The following is a 22,481-nucleotide window of genomic DNA, read 5'->3' as shown; positions in this document are numbered from 1 at the left end:
ATACATACATACATATAACATGGATTGATATACTACTGTTTACATACTTGAGTAATAATCTAACCTGTCCTTCCAAATAATATACAAATACATATGTAGATATTTATTAAATAATGAAATAATAATAATATTAATAAAATACTAAAATATATGCACTTAAAAGTCAATGTAACTGATTTAGGAAATAATAAAAGTAATAAACGATACAATAAAATTCTATATACTTATAAATATACATAATATGAATATATTATATTCAGACATACTTTTTATAACATATCGGGAGTATATATTCAAAAAATGCCTACAGCTGTTTTACACTCAGGAAATTTAGATAGCTAAATGAAAATTGGCACATATTTTCTCCTTATCATTATTAATAAAGTATTAAAAGTCACCATAAATATCGTATGAGCTAAACGAGGTCAAAAGAAATCATTGTTTTACGAATATCTCACTTATTATGCGTCCTACATTTTAGGTGAAGACTATTATTGTGGAGACTGGGGTCAAATAAGGTCCTATCAATACAAAAATCGGTATAAATGAATTTTCTGTCATCCTTAGTGATACACACGAAATTTTTTAAGTCTATTCGGTGAATTGGCACTGAATTGTCCACTTTTCCTTGCTTTGCTGTTGAATTTTTATCTGCAGTGTTATATTCCTATGACTACGATGAAAATGCTGTGGAGGGCAGAATTATAGTAGAAATGTATCCAGGAGTATATTTTCGTTGACTCGATTGCAAATTAGTTTCTTTCTTTTTATAACATTCTCGACGCTTTATTTATTGATGTCCTAAACTGTAGGTTAAAACTACCAGATCCAATTTGACTGGATCTGGTAAAATAACTTCCCAATTGTTTTTGACCAGTGGACTTCTAATTAGCCTTGATGAATAGTTTCAAGAGATAACATGGACTGGGTTGACGGCAGTTATTCAGAGACGGAGATTTCGGTTAACCAAACAACGTGGTTACACATATCGTGTATACCAAGGAGATAACAATAATTATTGTTGAGTAGTATATCTAGGAAGAATTACTCCACCAATACGCCAAACCAAAGCACGTGTCCTTGTTTTCCAGTTTTTTTTTAATACATGGTATTTCCAAAATGTAGATTTAATTGATAAAACTTACAGGATTAATAAAGTTTTTCCAGATTTAATTTTATTATTACTAAATGATGTCTGGTCAAAATATTAATTAAAAAGTCAATTCGGTTAAAAACTTCCCGCACCGAACGCAATTTCTAAAATGCTTTCGCTTTTGGTGCGGAAACTTTTTTTACGACCGCGAAAAAATAATATTATATTCCATAACATCTGTTCACGCTCTACAAGGTACTTTTGATATTTGCAAAAATTTCAAAAAGACATAACTCTAGCCCACATGTGATTAATTGTGACTTTTAACCGATTAATTAAGATTCCGAGGCGAAGCCCTGTACTAACTTTAATTTAGCTATCTAAAATTCCCCAGTTTGCAGTAAAAGGAAGTAATAAATGCATTTTTTCGATGGTTTGATGAATACATTGTTCGTAGATTTATCAAAACTAAGCTATCATATACATAGATGTTAAAAGTTGAAACCACATATATAACATATTTTTTTGAAGATGAAATATAAGTGTAAAGTACTTTTTGTATAGTGAGTACTGAATCATTACTATTCTTTCGTATAACAAACAAACCCAGTACAATTTTTATTAATTTCACACCATTACATTTCACATTGGTTCTGAGGAAGCGTAATGGTGCCGATTCTCGTTTTTCGGAGCTGTTCGGGAACCAGTTCTTTAATAAATAATTTTTGTTCTAATTTGTCAACCTCTGAACTAGTTCTAGAGAAGCTTTAGAGAACTTATACATCTTATCATATTTAAAAATAATCCCGTTTTTTTCAGAATTTAGAAAACTTACTTACATATATATTTTTTAAAAGTTTGAAATCATTCTGCCGCCTCTATTATTTGTTAAAATATTTTTATGTCGGGATACACGAATCTACTCTAGCATCTAATTTCCATTTTCATGGTAAAATCAAATTTGCGAGCACTTTAATTCCATGGAGTTCTGTTGTTTACATAAATATATGATATATGTTGTTTAAATAAAATATGCTTATTAATTGTTTTCAGGTGGTTCCAAGAAGCCGTTTCGGAACTAGTACACGTTCTATTAAACTAGTGTAGTACCAATATACATACGTATAACTAGTGTCAAACAATTAGTTCCTTAAAAAATCTGGAGAAGTATTTTAGAACCACAACAGTGTTCGTAGGAACAGGTTCCAGAAGTAATGGCGACATTACTAGGTCTATGGTTGTTGTTAAAGTATCTGAAGAGATCCTGTTTGCACTCGTTCTACAATTACTTTTTTAGAGCAACTTCTAAAATTGTTCTTGGGAAATTAGCAGGTCTGTTACACATTTCGATCGGAATGGTTTCAATTCCGTATTATTCTGATAGATTTTGTTTTACTTAGCTTCTCCAAATTCCATTAGTTCACAAAAAAATATAATATTTATTGATTTATTTAAAATTAATTGTATTTTGCTTATCAAAACCAAAATCGTATTTTAGTAAAGGTTCTTGTTATTGAAACATTAAGAAAAAACATTAATTACATACAAATTTCACAAGGTTTTACAAAAAGGATGTTAACTATATCTTAACCCAAATACATTATTGACATCAATACTTTCCCTTGTTAGGTTAGGTTGATAGGAGGATGTACATATAGTACATCAAATCCGAAGAAATACACCTAGGCTACTATCGGGCTTGTTGTGCGTTCCTTTTCATGAACAAAATATTCACTGAATGAATTATTTTTCAGTGTTCAGAAACTCGGTTTCCTGGACGTAATTCCTAAGAATCTTCCAATCAGTGTTAGTCAGGAATGTTATTTCCGGAATAACATCACTTCCAAAATACTTGGATCTAACTTCGATGAATGCCTGACAGTGGTAAAGAAAGTGCTTCAGAGTTTCACTGTCCTCTCCACATGCTCTGCATATGTTTGAATCCGCACGTCCAATTTTGCATAGATGTGCTCGTAATACTGTGTGTCCACTAGGGTGATCGACTCGGTTTTTCAACCGGTTTTTTCTGCTTTGCCAGTGTCGGCTTTTTCTGAATGTTGATTTTTCGAATATCGAAAAATTTAGACTTTGGTTAAACTTTTTTGATTTTCCTAATTTATTAACAAATTTTATTTGTAAAATAGATTCAAATAACTGTTTAATACAATATTATCAATTTTAAGATTATATTCCAATTACAATAATTAATTTGCATCTGAACTATTATGGAAGTGTTGAAATGCCTATGAAAATTGCCTAAGCAAGGATTTTAGATTTTAGGATTACATAGTTCCTTATGTTTAACAGAAGTGTCCCACTTTTTTCCTTATTTGTTTACATTAACGAAATAATGTAAATTAGACGACTAGATCTAATCATTAGATTCTAATGTTATATGTTATATGTTTTTTTAATCAAATTTAAACATAAACGTTAATTTTTTTAATTTAAAATAGATTTTTTCTACCCACCGTTTGATTATTCCAATAGGCCTTATGGGATTCTCTCACCCATATTTTTAGTTCAGCTTTTGTTGCGTCGAATGGTTTTGCTTTTTTCAGGTTAACTGCCTCGAGCTCCCTTCCCTTTAAAGCTATTACTGTAAGCACTTTGCTTAAATAATTTTGAAAATAATCAAAAAGACATTTTATGTATGTATATTCAAATAAAAAAATAAAATATGGAGGGATTCGAAAATTAATTGTAAAAGAAAACTATTGAATTTTATTTAAAATTCTAACAATTACATTCCCGCTTTCGTTGCCGACTTAGTATTTACTAAATGTATTATCGTCCGATGTTCAGAAACTCAGTTTCATGGACGTAATTCCTAAGAATTTTTCAATCAGTGTTCGTGAGGAATAATATCACGGAATATACGGAATAATATCACTTCCAAGATATTTGGATCTAATTTCGGCTGTCGATATAAATCTGCTATTTGGTTGTTTATTCTGAGCTGATAGCACTGAAAATAAATACCTTGTGGCGTTAGGTACATACCAAACGTCTGTTAAACACAGCCTCTCTGTTTTGTTCTTGACTTTCGATTCAATTTCTATTGTACCTTTACAAATGACTTTTAGTACTTCTTTACCTGTTGCTCTTATGAAATTTGGACTTGAAAACGACTCAAAATCTTTAAAATTGTCTTTACTCTTAGTTATATGGCGCATTGCTCCATTGTAAGTCCACCAACATGTGGTACCGGCATCTTGCACCAAATTTTCTCACAAAAAAAAACAGGAAAACACTTTTGACTCACAACTGTGGCTTCATTTGCTTCTAGGCTTACCATCTTTTTCCAAAGTTCCTTTGATACATAGTTATTTGCATAAATGTTTCTTCAAATGTTTTCTCTTCATTTCTGTTTAACATCATCCAACTTGATTTGAACGTGTCGAATTTTGATGGTAGTGTGTGTAAAACCTTATCCACTAGCAATAAATCTGGTAAATCATTTAAATTCATTTCTTTTAGTCCATTATTGAATTCTAACCATAATCCTTTTAATTTGGAAGTATGCATTGTGACATCTTGATTGTCATCTCAAACGAACGAAAAAAAGTCTGTACATACCTTGAACCATAGAAAAATAAATAGAACTGAGACTGAGAATAAGAAATATTACTCTCTCACATGTACAGGTTCTGTGTGAATTTAATACAATTGTATGAGCATTTTTATTTTTGTTTACATAAAATAACAAAAATATGAAAGTACAAAATGTATCCGAATACATCATACCCTACCACATTCCGAGTAAGTAGCAATAAGTTATTTAGTATTTTTTAATGTAGAAGTTATATTCAAGAGATTGATGTTTGCTTAATTAATGAATGTACTACTCATTATAACAATATATAGTCAAAATTTCGTATATATAAAATTTGTTGAGTCGAATTTTATAAATACCCTATTCTTGTATATCATGTACCGCTTACAAAAAAGTTCAATAGTCTAATTTATGGGCGGATTACATCATTACATCGACGCATGTGTTACAAACTTTAAGACATAAACAAAATACCGTTCCCATTGGTGTGGTGTAGGGTGTATTTTGACTGCGTTTGGGCTGCTTTGAAATTAACAATAATCGTTCATATCAAGTGTTAATTTTAGCATTAGCTTAATTCCTTTGGCAAAATAGCCCCTGCTGCTGAATAAACACTGCTAAAAGTTATGTTTTCCCATAAAATTATTGAAAACATTTTCAGAAAAAAAAACACATTTTTTAATCGTTTTTATTTTTTTAATATTATTTTCAAGAGCATTCCACACATCTTCAACGCCTTTTATTATAAAAGTTTATTTTCGAATGAATATAAATACGAAACATTTCTCAAATACAAAACAAGGTTTACAAATACAAAAGGGTTTTAACTAAATCTTAACACAAATACATTATTAACATCAATAGGATCTAGCACAAAAATAGTCCAAAAACCAAACTAATAGTCGGAATAATATAAAACTACTTTTGGGAACTTCTACGGATCAATATATAAGATAGATTACTTTTCAAATTAAGAAATCATGTAGAGAAAATAAATATTAATTCATTTTATTTTATTTTTTCTAAGGTTATAATATAAATTTCGAAAAAAACAACTACTTCTAAATATTACATCAATATATTTTCACAACTGGTATGAATAATTCATCCCTTTCGACCTCGAACAGGTGGCACAGTAGCTCTTGTTGTTGTCGTTGTGGCTAGAGTTGTCATCATTGTTGTCATAACATCAACTTCCATTTCCTCACTATTCATACTAGAATCAGACATTGAAATGTCTTCGGTTATTGTTACATTCCGATTAACAGTTCGTATATCAGTTGGAATACTAATTTGAAATTGCAACAACACTACCAAGTATGTAACCATTGTTGTCAATAGCTGTAAATAAAGAATATTTCACGTTTTTTTTACAATCATAGATCTAGTTCAATTGACAAATAAACAAACAATACGCACCCCTTTGAATAGATTGCGATTGACATCGAAGAATCCACCACAATTGATGTTCGAGGGATTAATTTCGGTGGCACGTAAAAACATATTGATTTCAGTCTGAGCATCAGAGTTCATCCAATTCAATTCAACCATGAGTAATTTCTTTTGAAAATTAGTACGAACATTGAAAGATGCATAGTGAGCTTGATCGCAGATAAAGAACAAAAGACAGACATTCCATAATGCCGTAATGGCTAGACCAATATCCTTGATGCCGAATCCTTCGGAAAGTTGTGACATTAGGCCATAAATGGAAAGAGTTATTATGAAAAATAGATATAGATTTAGAAAAGTGAATGTGTAGCAAGTTGCAGTGCCAGTATCACGTGTTAATTTGCTCAATCTCAACCAGAGCGCTCGATAATCGGCAACCATAGCTGCCGGACCAATATGACGCAAGGCCTATTAGTAAAAATTGAAATTTGATCAGATTAGTAATTAGCATTTCTCATATACAAATACCTTTTGAAAACGTTCTGCTAAAATATTAGCTGTAGTACTTAGAGCTTCACAAATGAGATACCACCAGGCTCCCAACATAGCTGTTAAGTTATCCAAAATACAGTAGGGTACAACCTGTATCAAATCAAAATCCGCCATTGTTACATGTGTAATTACCACCGAAAGTATTGAAAGTATAGGCAAAGCAATAGCTATGATCCGTGTTCTGCGCCTTAAATTCAAGGGAACGCTATGGCCCGATATTTGATAATAAAGTATCTGTAAATGAATTAAACTAGCATCATCAACATACATATCTGTTTGACTTTAGCGTGTTCTTACTTCAAAATCGTCCCAATCATTAATAAGACGACATATTTTACGAGTTTCCCACCACATTATTGGTATTAAAAATATTGGTAATATGTTAACCAGAAACAAATATGCAATGACGGCCTCTTCAAATGGTCCACTTAGTGATGTAACAATAATGATACGATTGTTTGCAACATAGGCAACGTAAATCTATTACAATATATAAATGAATATTAATGTTTACACGTCAGAGAGCATTACAATATGGAAATTAAATAATCACAGTTAAAACGATTTATCATGACAGATTTTTAATAAAATGATAATTTATGTTCTTTTATATGATTCAAAATTCACTACATCTGAAGCCATGCTCAAGAAGTAATTTTTATGTTATTTTTTGGAAGTAATGTGGGTGCAGTAGTTATTAAACATCACTTCTACAGAAGGAAATGGAAATCATGTTTTAATAAATATTCTATGCAATATTTTTGTATGAAATTTACTTAGGTACTGAGTTCGACTTCGTAAACTCTGGTCGTATAGGGTCAAATCGTATCACCCGGATAAAGTATTTGTACATTAATTTTTTATTGAAATTTATTTATTAATCTATATTATATTACCATTAGAAGCGTAAAGAATACAATAGAATAAGCGAAAACAATCGATCCAATGACGAATTTAGCTTTTCCTGGTCCAGACCGTTTCATCGGCAGGGCTCCAATTATGCTTAAAAACCATTTTATGGGAGCAATATTTCGATAAAAGACATTCTGAAATAAATAAATGCAAATTATTGGATAGTCTCGTATTTTTTAAATATTGTCATTATTTGTGTTGAAATTGGAAAATATTTTGTCATACAGCCCTATCCAAACTTGGTCAATTTTGAAAAAAAGGTTAGAGTAAAAATTCCAAAAAGCCAAATTAATAATCCTATATAATTTTTTTACTTTATTCCTATTATGTTCCCATAATCTCGGGGGAGTTTTCCGGATTTTTCCTACCGAGCGCGTCCCCGGGTGGCGGATAGGGGGTGGTGATGGACCATCTGTCCTCTCCCAGCTTTAATTTCACTTAAGCTGAGGGAGGGCAGATTGTCCACCACCTGGGAATATTATATTCCCCGCGGACCAAAAAACTGGAAAAAAAAAAAAAACAAATATGGAAAATAAAAATAAAAAGATAAAAGTTACGGTGCAGGGCCTAAATAACCCAGTACCGGCGGCAAGTGTTGATCTACTCGCGAGTCACGTGTCGTCGTCATCCTGCAATCGTGAGCAGAATACTACTACGGAGGTGGGTACCTTGGCCTCCGTGGCGGACAATGCGTCAAGTGTACAGCATGCCGCTGGCAAAAATATAGGGGTGAAAGAGAAGGATGTACTCGGAGGGAGCTCTAAGCTACCTCAGCCTTTAAATATAGGTGAGGGTTCCGACTCTGAATCCTCAGATGATAATAAAAATAATACCATTATAGCAAATCCCAAAAAGGATGAAGTAGAGCAAATGGTGAAAGAGGTGAGTGATAGCATAGCTAAACTACCTATTACTAAGAAAAGACTTTCTGGAGCACAGAGGAGGAAGTTGAAAAAGATGCTTCAGGAAATCATAGTTAGTCAATCCCACGACACTCCAAAGGAAAAATCGGACTCTCTCACAAGATCTGAGGCAAAAAGGATCAGGTCTCCCGAGGAGTTGACAACTGAGAATAAACCTAAGAAGAAAAAGAGCTCCCCGTCTTCTAATACACAGTCGAAGCCAAGCCATACTTCACTCAAAGGAATCTCAAGTGAGAATCCTGCGAGTAAGGGTGACAACGCCAAGCCAGATATTCCGAAGACGAACACGTCGGCGAAATCAACCTCGAAGGTAAGGGAATCTCAAAAGAAGCCCCGAAAAACGAGGAAGGAGAAGCTAGACGGAGGTAAAGGAAAAGAGCCGCCATCTTACGCCAAAGTTGCCAGAAGTAGGCACCGGGACGATCTCTGCTATGCAGTTTACGATGCCGGTAATCCGACAGGCAAAATTCCAATAGACCAACAGAGTAAAATAGAAGACCTGGTCAACAATAAGATAGTGGACCATGCAATCGCTTCAAAGGGCAAACAACCAATAGAGAGCGAGAGCTGCGAGTTCAGCATGGGCGTGATGTTGATGAGGTTGGCATCTCACCAATGTGTTAGCACCCTAAAGAACTTGGTGGAAAGTATCCCTCCTCCCTGGGACGGCGCTAGGCTGGGACTGGCAAAGAAGAGCGAGCTTCCGGTGCTCCTAAAGTCCACTGTCTACATAAAAGGATGGGGCAGTAAACTGGCTAATGAACGTATACTGGCAATTCTTGGAGGTCAAAATGCTGAGCTGGCCGTGGAAAAATGGGATGTCTTTTACAGGAAAGAAGAACCTGAGGGAACTTTATTTGTAATAGGTATCGACCAGAAATCCATGGCTAGTCTTGCCAAGAATAAAGGTAGGGCTTACTTCGCCTCTAAATCTGTCATATTCAAAATTGGGAAGGTGCCGATTGGAAGGGCTGTTACAACAAGCCTCGAAAAGGACACTAAAAAACCTAAGACCACAGCATCAGTATCCACTACTGATAACGTTGAGGAGTCAAATCCTAAAATCGAGGAATTTACCATTAACTCGCCAGAAGAAAGTGTAGTTGCCCTTTCCAAAATTGGGAAGGCGCCGATTGAAAGGGCTGTCAAAACCGGCCCCGACAAGGACACTAAAACACCTAAGACAGTACCCAAAGCATCATTAGCAAGTACTAGCAACGTTGAGGAGTCAAATCCTAAAAGCGAGGAGGAAATCACTCACCCGCCAGAAGACAGAACAGCAATGCTCTCCAGAATTGGGAATGTGTCTATTAAAAATATTGCTATTCCTATGCCTGATAAGGATACCGCAGTGCCATCAACAGTACTCACTGCATTAATAGCCACTTCAGGCTATCCGGAGGAGTCAAATCCAAAGAGCGAGGAGGTGACCACCAACTCGCTGGAAGACAGTTTAATGGATGACCATGATTGAGGTTATCCAAATAAACCTCCATCGGAGCGAGACAGCTACCAACGCTCTGATGGCTAAAATCAACACAGGTAAAATACATATAGCTTTAATCCAGGAACCTTGGACGATTCGCAACAAGGTTTCTGGATTAAATCACGTAAATTTCCAACTTTTCTACGCTGATACAGGATCTCGCCCGAGAACATGTATCTTATGTCACAAGAACTTATGTTTTCTCCTCTCAACAGGATTATCAACATCGGATGCAACGGTGCTGAAGCAAGGTCGTGGCAACATATTCCTTGCATCTATTTACCTGCCTTTCGATTCTCCGACACTACCACCAACGTCGGATCTGATGAAACTGGTTGAAGAGGCACAAAGGAAAAATAAGAAAATTGTAATAGGTTGTGATGCCAACTCGCATCATGTAGCTTGGGGTAGTACAAACACCAATCGCAGGGGACAAGCCCTCATGGATTTCTTTAATACTAAAGACTTGATAACATTGAACTTAGGTAATAAAGCTACCTTCGTCAATAGAATCAGAGAAGAAGTATTAGATATAACTATATGTTCAGAAGAGCTTATAAACGAAATTCAGGATTGGAGAGTTTCGGACGAGCACTCCTTTTCTGATCATCGGTACATAAGATTCAAAATACTAAGGCCACCACCAAAGCCGATAAAGTTTCGGAATAAGTCTAAAACTAATTGGACAATGTTCGGGACCTTACTAAAGAACCGTTTAGGTCAGGACACTTTTCAATGTCGAAATAAAGAGGATATAGATGCCAAAGTGGAAACGTTCACAAGTGCCCTGGTTGAATCGTTCGAGGACAGCTGCCCTCTGCGAGAGCGGAGATCTGCCCAGGAAAAACCCTGGGTAACTGGGGAGATCCGGAACCTTGGGAAGACTCTTCGCAAACTATTTAACCGGGCACGGCGTAAAAAGACCGCAGTATACTGGGATGAGTATCGTAATAAACTTGGTGAATATAAGAAAATCGTTCGAAAAGCCAAACGAGACTCCTGGAAACTTTTCTGTGAACAGGTAGATAGCGTAAATGACGTATCGAAGATAAAAAAATTCCTATCCAAAACTCATGTCCAACCGGAATCTATGATCGATGACACGGGCAGGAGGCTTGAGGATATGGAGGAGACAATGAAACTCCTAATGGATTCTCATTTCCCACCCGGTATATCGAATAACATAGATGAATCGATATTGGAGGAAGGGGAGGGTAACACGGAAATAGTTATTACAACTGACATGGTGAAAGGGGCAATCAAGAGCTTTGCTCCCTATAAAGCTGCAGGGCCGGATGGAATTTTCCCGGCACTTTTGCAGATGGAGGCGGGACTGGTTTCCGTACATCTGTCACAGATATTCACTGCATGCTTAAAATTGGCATATACCCCAGTTAAATGGCAGGATGCAAGGGTAATATTTATACCCAAACCAGGGAAACCTAGCTATGCGACACCTAAGTCTTATCGACCGATAAGTCTTACGTCCTTCCTACTTAAAACCTTGGAACGGATAGTCGATAGCATGGTTAAAAGCAGCATACCATACAATGACCTTAAATATAAGCAGCATGCTTATGTAAAGGGACGATCGGTGGAAACCGCTTTAAATGAAGTTGTCCACTACATAGGTGAATCTTTCGATAGCAAACTGTATACACTGGCAGTATGCATTGACATCGAAGGCGCTTTCAATAACGTGCACACTGATACCCTTATCCAATCCCTAGACCAGTTTTATGTTGACCGGGTGCTCCGTAACTGGATCAACTACATGCTAAGGAACAGATGGATAAGCTGCGAGATGTACGATATAACTATCAGGAAAAAGGTATTTCGCGGTATACCACAGGGTGGCATTTTGTCACCTTTACTCTGGGTCACCACGATTAATAGCCTCCTAAGGACCCTAACCGAGAAAGGACTTAGACCTGTCTGCTATGCAGACGATGTCGTAATACTTTTAAAGGGAAAGGATCCAAATTACTTGTGTAGAAGAGCTGAGGAGGCTCTGAATACGGCCTTGAGCTGGGCTCAACCGAGAGGCCTCAATGTTAACCCGGCGAAGACGGAAATCTGTCTTTTCACAAGAAAGACAAAAATTTCTACATATACTGAACCTTGCTTCTTGGGCAAGAAGATACCGGTGACAGACAAAGTTAAGTACTTAGGTGTAATACTTGACCGGAAATTAAAATGGAGACACCACATAGAGGATAGGATCAACAAGGCACATCGGTGCTGGGCGATATGTAGGAGAACCATAGGCATGAAATGGGGTCTTAGTCCTACTATGACAAATTGGCTTTATAAAAGTGTAATTAGACCAATTCTAGCTTATGCTTCAATAATCTGGTGGACTGCTTTGGACAAAAAGTGTAATATCAAACTACTACAGGGAGTTCAGCGTACATGCTGCTTGGGTATAAGTGGTGCCATGTGTACTACTTCAACCAAGGCTCTGGAAACGTTGCTAGATATTCCACCCATTGAAACATATATAAGATATGAGGCGGCGCTTACAGCCGAACGGCTCTTTACTTTAGGCGAACTGGCCAAAAACGGTTATAGGACACGTCATCAATGTATACTGGACACATTGGAAGGTTATACACATTCATCGGACGAGCCTGATCGCATACCAGACACTGAATATGTCGGAAACTTTGAAACGCTAATCCCAGATAGAATGTCTTGGTCAAGCGGAACATTAGAGCAAATACCAGTAGGAATCCGTTGCTACACGGATGGCTCTAAATTAGGGGACAAAGTGGGTCTGGGGTTCTATATTGAAGACCCAGAAACAGAAATATACCACCGTTTACCTAATCATAACACAAGCTTCCAGGCAGAAGTACGAGCAATAACGGAATGTGTAAATTGGATTAGAATAAATATGGCGCCCACAGGGCTTAATATATTTACCGACAGCCAGAAGGCAATTTGTGCGATATCAGGTGATAGAATTAAATCTAAGACCGTATTGGATTGTAAGAAAGCTTTAACTGAATACTCTCCCAGAGGTAAGGTTCACATCATATGGGTACCAGGCCACTCGGGAGTAATCGGCAACGAAAGGGCGAATGTAATAGCTTTAAAGGGAAGGGAGCTCGATGTAGTTAACCTGACAAACGCAAAACCATTCGACGCAACAAAAGCTGAATTAAAAATATGGATGAGAGAATCCCATAAGGCCTCTTGGAATAATGAAACGGTGGGTAGAACCACAAAGATTCTATGGGGTGACCCTGATGAGAGCAAGACGAGAAATCTTCTCAAAATGAGCAAGTCTGAGGTTAGTATGATGGTACGTATTCTCAGTGGACACACAGGATTACGAGCACATCTATACAAAATTGGACGTGCGAATTCAGACGAATGTAGAGCATGTGGAGAGGACAGTGAAACTCTGGAGCACTTTCTTTGCCATTGTCAGGCATTCGTCGAAGTTAGATCCAAGTATCTTGGAAGTGATGTTATTCCGGAAATAACATTCTTAACCAACACCGATTGGAAGATTCTTAGGAATTACGTCCAGGAAACTGAGTTTCTGAACATTCAATAAACAACTTTTTTTTTTTTTTTTTTTTTTTTTTTTTTTTTTTTTCTTGAATTGGAGCGCACAACAGGCCCGATAGTGGCCTAGGTGTATTTCTTCGGATTTGATGTAGTATACATCCTCCTATCAACCTAACCTAACCTAACCTAACCTATTATGTTCCCAGAAACTATCTGAGATAAATTGTATATGGGCAATTTCATGTCATGTGACCCAACTCAAAAAATCGATTTTGACGAAATTTGTATTAAGGTTAGTACTATTGGATAGTAGGTCAGACACAGATTTTTTAGCTCTGTCGATCAAGAACTGCCGGACTTATAGGGGGTCAAAGTTGGACATTTTGGTCACACAGGGTTTTATTCAAATGAGTGTAACTTTTCACCCATTGGTATTCGAAAAAAAATTTTAGAAAGGAGTTCAGATAGCTTTTTCTTCATTCTTCATTTTCTTCATGAAATTCACCATATGTATTTTTTTTAAGACAAGTAACACTCAGGCATTAATGCTTATAAATACATAGACCGTGTTACTTTGTTTGGAAAGGGATAGAGGAGAAAGGTGGTGAAAGTGAAGGGTAGAAGAAAGCTTTTTTTATGTACAACTCTGTAATTGCACGTTATGTTTATTTTTAGAACAGTGTTGCAGCGCCTCTAGTGTTGAGTAAGCGCATTAGTTTAAGCTTTTTATAGCCAGTTTGTATTTATTTTACTTCGGCGACGATTTAATGCTATAGAGTATACCGCCGAAAGAGGGCGCTGTGATAAATATTAGTTCGATATTTTCTCCTCGGACCTTCAAAATTTATAGTGGGGTCACGCAAACTACTCAACAGGCCGTACCAATATCCGCAGCTGGTCTCCAAGGTGAAGAGTCTCTAGTCGATAGAATAATGTAGGTAAGGGAAGTCGGCAAATTAGATCCGTAACATCGGGATAAGGATTGGCTCTGAAGATTGAGATAGTCGGGCTTGATTGGGAAGCAATAACATGGTTTATGTACTCGTTCTGGGTAAATAGAGATTTTCGGATCTTGTTCCCCGGATATTAGTTACGTAGCCAATTGTGGAACTTTCTTGCTAAAATTTTTAGGGAATTATCGCAAGATATATTCCTTTTAAATTATAACGACTATCAATTAACAATCAATTCAGAACTGGCACGGACTTTGGGAATCCGGCTGTCTAATTAAAACAAAGCATTGTGATGGCCCTAGTGGGTGTTGACACAATGTGACTTCTGCCTAGTGCTTGAAAAAGTGAAGAAATTCAAGTAAGCGCGGATAAACAGCGGGAGTAACTATGACTCTCTTAAGGTTGGTAAGGTGTGTCTCTTTTTAAGAACTCATACCTCCTCGTGATACCAACCGGTAACGTTAAGAAGTGGAGTATATAATCATCACAGAACATACAGAGAAGGTGTTGAATATATACATTGTTAACAATGAGATTCACTGAGAATCACATTAAGAGGATTTGTATCACCCACCCTGATGCGACTACCCAGAGTATCTCATTAGGAAACTAAAACGCATCTTCCCCCTTCGACTCTTTTAAATCGGCGCGAATCATGAAAGTAATAGAAATAATAATATAAATATAAATCGTCGTGTATCAGCACGGCGTACCGATTTTGACGGAAGGTTGGATAGTACTCCCGGTACATCCATGAATCTAAGAGAGCGAGCTATTAGAGAAACATTGGGAACTATGAATCAATCCTCTGTACCTGAATAAAGTAGGGTGACAGGTACAAGAGTCAACACTTTCAATTCCACTACATCTAACCCAATGTCTCGATTAGGGGACAGAAATTCTAACCAGATGTTGCTTGCCGCCCCAGGCTCATCAATGACAAATTCTTCTAACCAGATGGTACCTTCCGCCCAAGGTACTCACCATCTCAATCAAAAAACACCTGAGCAGGCAGGTGAAGACAGTGGAGAACCAGTCGGGGCTAGCGGTATGACTGTTACTCCACATCTCTGTGTCGTATGTGGTCGCTCATTCTCGACTAAATCGGGTCTAGGCGTCCATATCAGACGTGCACATCCGGATTTGTCCGATCAGATGAATACTAGGATAAAAGTGCACGATGGAATGATGAAGAAATATAGTTACTGGCATGTACCGAAGCTGAACTGATCCACAATGGTGGCGTTCGCTTCATGAACCATGCTCTTCGTGAGCGGTTCGTGCATCGCACAGTGGAAGCTATTAAAAATATGAGACAGCGAGATTATTATAAGGTTAAAGTCCAAACCTATCTCGACCGTTTAGCTTCCTCTTGAGGACAAACTGATATTGCGAGTGCATGGGTACCCAACCAGGACGCGATTATGGAATCATCCAAAGTCGTCGATGAGGTAGCTCCTATAGTGGAACACCCATTGAATGGACCTCTTCCTATAGTGGAAAATCTTATTAAAACTTTTCTGCTCAGTCTAGATGATCTAGATACTGACAGTCACTGTGCACCTTATGAGGTATTTCCTCCACGCCTCAGAACCCGGCGGCAGGTCTTACCCCGACCACCTCCTACGTTCACAAAAAGGCGTAGACATGAATATGCCAAGGTCCAGCGAAATTTTCGCAGACACAGTGGCCGATGTATAAAGAGAATTCTAGACGGCACTGAGAGTTGCTAATTTGAACATATGGAAGAAGTGGGGCCACAATGTGAAAATCTTTACTGGTACCTTATTGGGAATTCTTGGTACCCCAAAGAGCATAATGAGATTAAGGGGTCCGAGCCTTCTCTTGCCACCTCGCCCGGATGGGATCACATCGATGCAAATCTGGTCTATTCCAACAAACGTGTTGGTTCGAATATTTAACCTGATGATGTGGAGTGGTAAGATACCTAGAAGATTCCGTGTGTCCAGGACAATCTTCATACCGAAGAATCAAGAGCCCTCGCTTCCTGAAGATTACCGACCCATAACCCTATCTTCAATTCTCCTTCGGTGGCTTCATTTTATTCTGGCGAGAATATTTAAGTGCATTAATTTTGAACGCAGGCAGAAATGTTTCATGCCCACGGATGGATGTGTCGATAACACGACCATGATCGACCTACTTCTCAGGGTCCATCATCAGAATTTCGAGTCCTGTCATATAGCAGTATTGGACGTCAGTAAAGCGTTTGATTCAGTGTCCCATAAGGCAATCTTAGGAACACTACAATTGTACGGCTTGCCACAGGAGCTTGTCGACTTTCTTTCGCGGGTGATACTTGGGAGTCGGATCAATTAGTTTTAAACGGCAGAGGGGTAAAACAAGGAGATACCCTATCTCCAGTACTGTTCAATATAGTTTTGGACATACTGATCCGTAAACTCCCAGTAGAACTCGGATGCGGGATAGGTAATCAAATGATAAATATTGGCGCTTTTGCTGACGACCTTGTAATCTGGGCCTCAACTCCGTTAGTTCTTCAAAAATTGCTGGATATTACAAGCGAATTCCTTCTATCATATGGACTCCGGTTGAATAGCGCCAAATGTCTTTCTGTATCCATTAAAAGACAGTCAAACAGAAGAAATCTGACGTAGTTCAATAGGAGTTCAAGATAGCGTGTAACATTTACTGCAGATGGGAAATCGAAGATGTATCTGAAGAGGGACCTTATTGTGAAGTTAGATCGGCTCACTAGAGCACCCTTAAAGCCACAACAAAGATTGTTTGCTCTACGGACTATATTGATTCCTCAACTTTATCATGTACTGACCCTTGGGAACGTTATGCTCGGTTGTTTAAATGTAATCGATCGGACCATTAGGCATTACGAACGATGTCCCGGTGGCTTTCTTCTATGCGTTGGTTGAAGACGGCGGCTTGAGACTAGTCGCACTCAGGTGACAGGCACCTCTATTACGACTTGAGCGTCTGAGGAACCTACAATTACCACTAGCATACACTTTCGCAGCTACGGAGGTCGCCAAAGTAGAAAGAAGACTTTTGGCAGGAGATATGAGGATCCTGAGTAAGGGGGATATGAGAGCCTATTGAGCCAAGCGGCTGTATGACTCCTTCGATGGGCGTCGTCTATTACAAAGTAAAGACCACAAACAATCCAACCGTTGGGTGAGAGATCCTACCAGGCTTCTTAGGGTAGGGACTTTATAAATTGTATATAGTTACGCATACCATCCCGTGGTAGGACATCCAATCGAAGGTGCCGTGCGGGCTGCGAAGCTCAAGTGACTCATAATTATATTGTTCAGTATGTTATAAAACTAGGGCTGATCGAATGAAGAGACATGACAGTGTAGTTAAATATGTTGACAGAAGTTTAAGGGGTAAGGGTTTCACGACAGTAGTAGAAGGACGTTTGCAAACAATCAATGGTATCCGGATTCCGGATATAGTGGCTTACAAAGGGGAAAAGACCTACGTAGATGTTCGTGTTATGTCTGAAATGCACAGAGAAAATACGAACAAGTACAATAACTAGGGCGTGATTAGGGCCTTGCTAGATCTTTACGGATGTGACCAATTGCATTTCGGTGCAATTACTTTGTATTGGAGAGGTATTTGGTGTAGGGAATCAGTTGATATGCTATTAGAATGGGGGATGATTAGGAAAAGTGACACCGCTATAATCAGTACTAGGCTTATGATAGGAGGTATTATTTCGCATCGTAGATTCGTGGATCCGCGCAGTTTGAGATCGGCTATCGGTTAGAGTGGCATCCGGTAAATTAGACCCTGCAGGCCTCTCAATTGAGGAGTTTGCAGAAATAATTTTGTGTATCTTCGACATTAAAGTAGTTTACGTGCAGCCTGCGGTTATCAGGCTTAAGTTTTGTAGGACGTTTCTGCTTAGCTCGGTCTTAGTTAGTACGGACGTGGGGCCTGGTCACTCCTTGATCGGGGAGGAGTGGGTGTGATTGGTGGGATCGTTCGTAAAAAAAAATAACCAAATGCCTCGTCATCAAATTAGTGACGCGCATGAATGGATTAACGAGATTCCTACTGTCTCGGCATCAAAGCCGGTGCCGAAGGGTGACGCGTCGGACACGACGGCTTTCAATTTTGAGCCGCCGGTGGCAACAATAAGGCTAAGGCATACCGACAGTGAGCTGTCTAGCACGGAGACGGAGGAGGTTGCCAACAATTTTGGTAAGGGGTCGGGCAAGAGGTTTAAGCTCGGGTCCAAGATGGCCAGGCGTGCTGCTTCTGGTGTTACTGCTCCCGTTGCTGAAAATCTGCCGAATCTGAGTGGTGTAACGACTCGTCTAGCCCTGCTAGCAGCAGCCGTTGCTGCGGCTGGACGAGTCTCTTCGGCTTCGCCAAGCGTCAGGATCTTAAATCAGACGGTGGTAGGCGCTAACGAGATCACGCAGGCGATGATGGAAGCTGTTCTAGTTGATGGTGTTGATCTCATACTAGGTAGGAAGATTCTTTGAAATGCGGCAGAAATTGAAGAGTAAGCTGGAGGTATTGGAGGCGGGTCAGTCCAACTTCAAGTTCCTGCGACTCCTGTAGTGGCGTCCAGATCAACGTCGGCTCTCAAGCAGAGATACAAGCCGATGCGAAATGATCGGCGGCGGCGGCTTATTACAGAAAATATCGGCGGCGGCTAAATTGTCGGCTCAATTTAACTTTTTCTTTAGAAATTGACCTTTTAAGGTTTATTATATTGAAAAATCTTTGTATAATAGTCTATTACATAGAAACCTGTCTCTATATAAGTTTTTTTCTGCAGAAAATGGACATTTATAGTAGTGTTCACTATTTTAATATTAGCACTCTCTCTTCTCTCTTTTCAATTTGCCATAAGAATTTAAAATAGTGGCAACTCCGTTGAAATTGGTGAAATTATGTTCTGAAATACATGTGCGATTCTAATCTTTATCAGCGGCTACGTTTAAGTCGGCATAGATCTTGATCCAAAAGAAGTCGGCGGCGGCGCGGCTTGCAAAATATTACCGGCGGCCAGCCGCGCCGATTTGAGCCGTCTCGGCTTGTATCTCTGCTCTCAAGAGAGCTCCTGCTGTTCCTGCTGCTACTGCTGCTGTAGCGCCTGCTGCCAATTTGCCGAAGCCTGTAGAAACCTGGTCGGTGGCTGTCAAAGGAAAGAGGGGTGTTTCGTCGAATGAGGTGGTGGAGAAGGTGGTGAAGGAGGTTGGCCCTACTTTGGGCGTGCGTGTGCATGAGCTGAGGCCTCTACGTCGTAGTGATGGTGCGGTCATACGCACACCATCAGTGGCTGAAAGGGAGAAGGTGGCAACCAACGAGAAGTTTGGGGAAGTCGGTTTAGAAGTGTCGGTGAATGATAAGTTGGGTCCAAAGGTGGTGGTTCAGCGAGTCCATCCGGAAATTTCTCCGGTTGAGTTTATGGGGGAGCTCTATGACCTGAATTACAGGCGTAGGATGACTCCTGAGGAGTTTAAGAGGTCGGTACGGTTGGTTTCTGCTACCTGGAAGTCTACAGGCGGGCCGGTCAGTGTTGTTCTGGAGGACAGTAATGAGGCCATGTAGCAATTGCTAGATAATGGTGTTACGTGAAATGATTTTCATTTATGGTGCGCCCATACGATGCCACACAGTGGTATAGGAAAAAAAGAGGGAAATAATTCGGTAACTTCTAAACGGTTAATCCGATTTTAATGAAATTTGGTATGCACAAAGAGGAGGTGTTGTCGAGTTTAGGTTTTGAATTTGGACCTTATAGGCCAACCAGGGGCCCGGCGGGGGGTCCTCAAATTAGGACACCTCGGCTATGTTAAATTTTTAAAACGATTTCGTATATAGAATCTCCTCATCAAGCACTATAAAAAATGTCGTCGTAGCAGTAAATTATATCTTATAGTTTAGGAGATATTCGCATTTGAAAATTAAAATTTTAAAATTTTTACCGTCCTTACTTTAGTTTTTTTGATAATAGCGGGTCCAAATATTCCCGATTTTCGCCATTTTTTTTATTCGCTTAACAACAAGTTTATATATCAAGCCGTGAAAGAATTATGTAAAAATCATGACTGAGTCCAAAGTTATAGGCATTTTAATTTAAAAAATAAAAAAAAAGCGATTTTTTGTCATTTTTTTGGGAAAAAAGTATCTTTTTCTTTTTAAGTTATCTAAAAAGTTTCTAAGAAGATGTATATAGAATTTATACTTTTTGGAAAGCTGACTTTACATAAAGTGCGATAAATGAAACAAAACCTAAAAATTTTTGATACCGAGGGGACCAGGTCCATCCAAAAAAACCCTATTTTTTATGGAAAATTCAATTTTGAGCAAAAATTCTCAAATCGCATAGTCGATATCAAATTATTGTGACCTGTTTTATATGACCCAATATGTTCTTAATCATTTTGTAAAGGGTTTCGATAACCCCACCCCTGGTATGGATATAATAGGCAAAAAACCAAAAAATCCCATTTTCGGGATTTTTTAAAACTTTTTTGAGAATTCCGGGATTTCTAATAAGAAAATTCGAAATTTTTATTTAATTTTGGATTTTGAGTAAAAAAATCTACCTAACTGTAAAATTTCATCAAAAAATATACATAAATAAAATTTTTATTGCAATTTGAAAAAATTGTATCTTCGCAAAAACTGAATAAAAAACATTTTTTAATTTTTTTTAAAAAAAGTATTCCGCGAATTTTTTAATTTTCAAAAATTATATACAGTTTTGAAAAATAGACAAAATTACTATTATTAGAAATCCCGGAATTCCCAAAAAAGTTTTTAAAAATCCCAAAAATGGGATTTTTTTGGTTTTTTGCCTATTATATCCATACCAGGGGCGGGGTTATCGAAATCCGTTACAAAGTGATTAAGAACATATTGGGTCATATAAAACAGGTCACAATAATTTGATATCGACTATGCGATTTGAGAATTTTTGCTCAAAATTGAATTTTCCACAAAAAATAGGGTTTTTTGGATGGACCTGGTCCCCTCGGTATCAAAAATTTTTAGATTTTGTTTCATTTATCGTACTTTATGTAAAGTCAGCTTTCCAAAAAGTATAAATTCTATATACATCTTCTTAGAAACTTTTTAGATAACTTAAAAAGAAAAAAATACTTTTTTCCCAAAAAAATGACAAAAAATCGCCTTTTTTTATTTTTTAAATTAAAATGCCTATAACTTTGGACTCAGTCATGATTTTTACATAATTCTTTCACTGCTTGATATATAAACTTGTTGTTAAGCGAATAAAAAAATGGCGAAAATCGGGAATATTTGGACCCGCTATTATCAAAAAAACTAAAGTAAGGACGGTAAAAATTTTAAAATTTTAATTTTCAAATGCGAATATCTCCTAAACTATAAGACATAATTTACTGCATTTTTTATAGTGCTCGATGAGGACATTCTATATACGAATTTTTTTTAAATCGGAACTCAAATGAAGAAATAGGATCGTTTTAAAAATTTAACATAGCCGAGGTGTCCTAATTTGAGGACCCCCCGCCGGGCCCCTGGTTGGCCTATAAGGTCCAAATTCAAAACCTAAACTCGACAATACCTCCTCTTAGTGCATACCAAATTTCATTAAAATCGGATTAACCGTTTAGAAGTTACCGAATTATTTCCCTCTTTTTTTTTTTCCTATACCACTGTGTGCCATGCATAGCTGTTTCCGATGCCTGGGCTTCGATCACACGGTGAGAGAATGCAGGATGACGGAGGGTGTGTGCCGCCTCTGCGGACATGTTGGCCATATGGCATCACGATGTGTTAACGAGATTCATTGTAGGAACTGTGCCTTCAAGGGGCCTCCAGCTGATCATCTTATGATGTCGGCCGCCTGTCCGGTATATAGCGCTATGGTTGCTAGAGCGAACGCCAGACATTAGATGTCATAGATCCCAACTCCATTAATCTTTTGCAGCTCAACTGCCGGCGGTCATATGCAGTAATGTGCGAATTGGTGCAAGCTATGCGTGTCCGAGGTGCGACTTTTGCACTTGTACAGGAGCCGTATACATCGGGTGGCCGCATAAGAGGATTGCCGGGGGGTGTACGGTCGTTTACTGACGAGGGGGGA

General features: G+C 38.1%; 1 protein-coding gene across 1 annotated transcript in view; it reads right to left on the bottom strand.

Annotated features, from left to right (window-relative positions):
- Window positions 1–5,660: 5,660 nt before the first annotated feature.
- LOC119605399 (gustatory and odorant receptor 63a) overlaps window positions 5,661–22,481 on the bottom strand; it is a 31,987-nt gene continuing 15,166 nt past the window's right edge. The window contains exons 2-6 of the mRNA XM_037958521.1: window positions 7,490–7,639; window positions 6,891–7,073; window positions 6,570–6,827; window positions 6,069–6,509; window positions 5,661–5,990 (exon numbers count right to left, since the gene is read on the bottom strand). Of these exons, the coding sequence (XP_037814449.1) occupies window positions 5,754–5,990; window positions 6,069–6,509; window positions 6,570–6,827; window positions 6,891–7,073; window positions 7,490–7,639 (1,269 nt within the window). The 3' untranslated portion in view covers window positions 5,661–5,753. The remainder of the gene's footprint in view (window positions 5,991–6,068; window positions 6,510–6,569; window positions 6,828–6,890; window positions 7,074–7,489; window positions 7,640–22,481) is intronic.

The sequence above is a fragment of the Lucilia sericata genome, unplaced genomic scaffold, assembly GCF_015586225.1.
Source record: "Lucilia sericata isolate MDLA Ls3-8-SP2 unplaced genomic scaffold, ASM1558622v1 Contig000000F_arrow, whole genome shotgun sequence".
Taxonomy (NCBI): Eukaryota; Metazoa; Arthropoda; class Insecta; order Diptera; family Calliphoridae; genus Lucilia; species Lucilia sericata.
The sequence above is the reverse complement of the archived record's forward strand: the minus strand, read 5'-3'. Positions and strand labels throughout refer to the sequence as shown.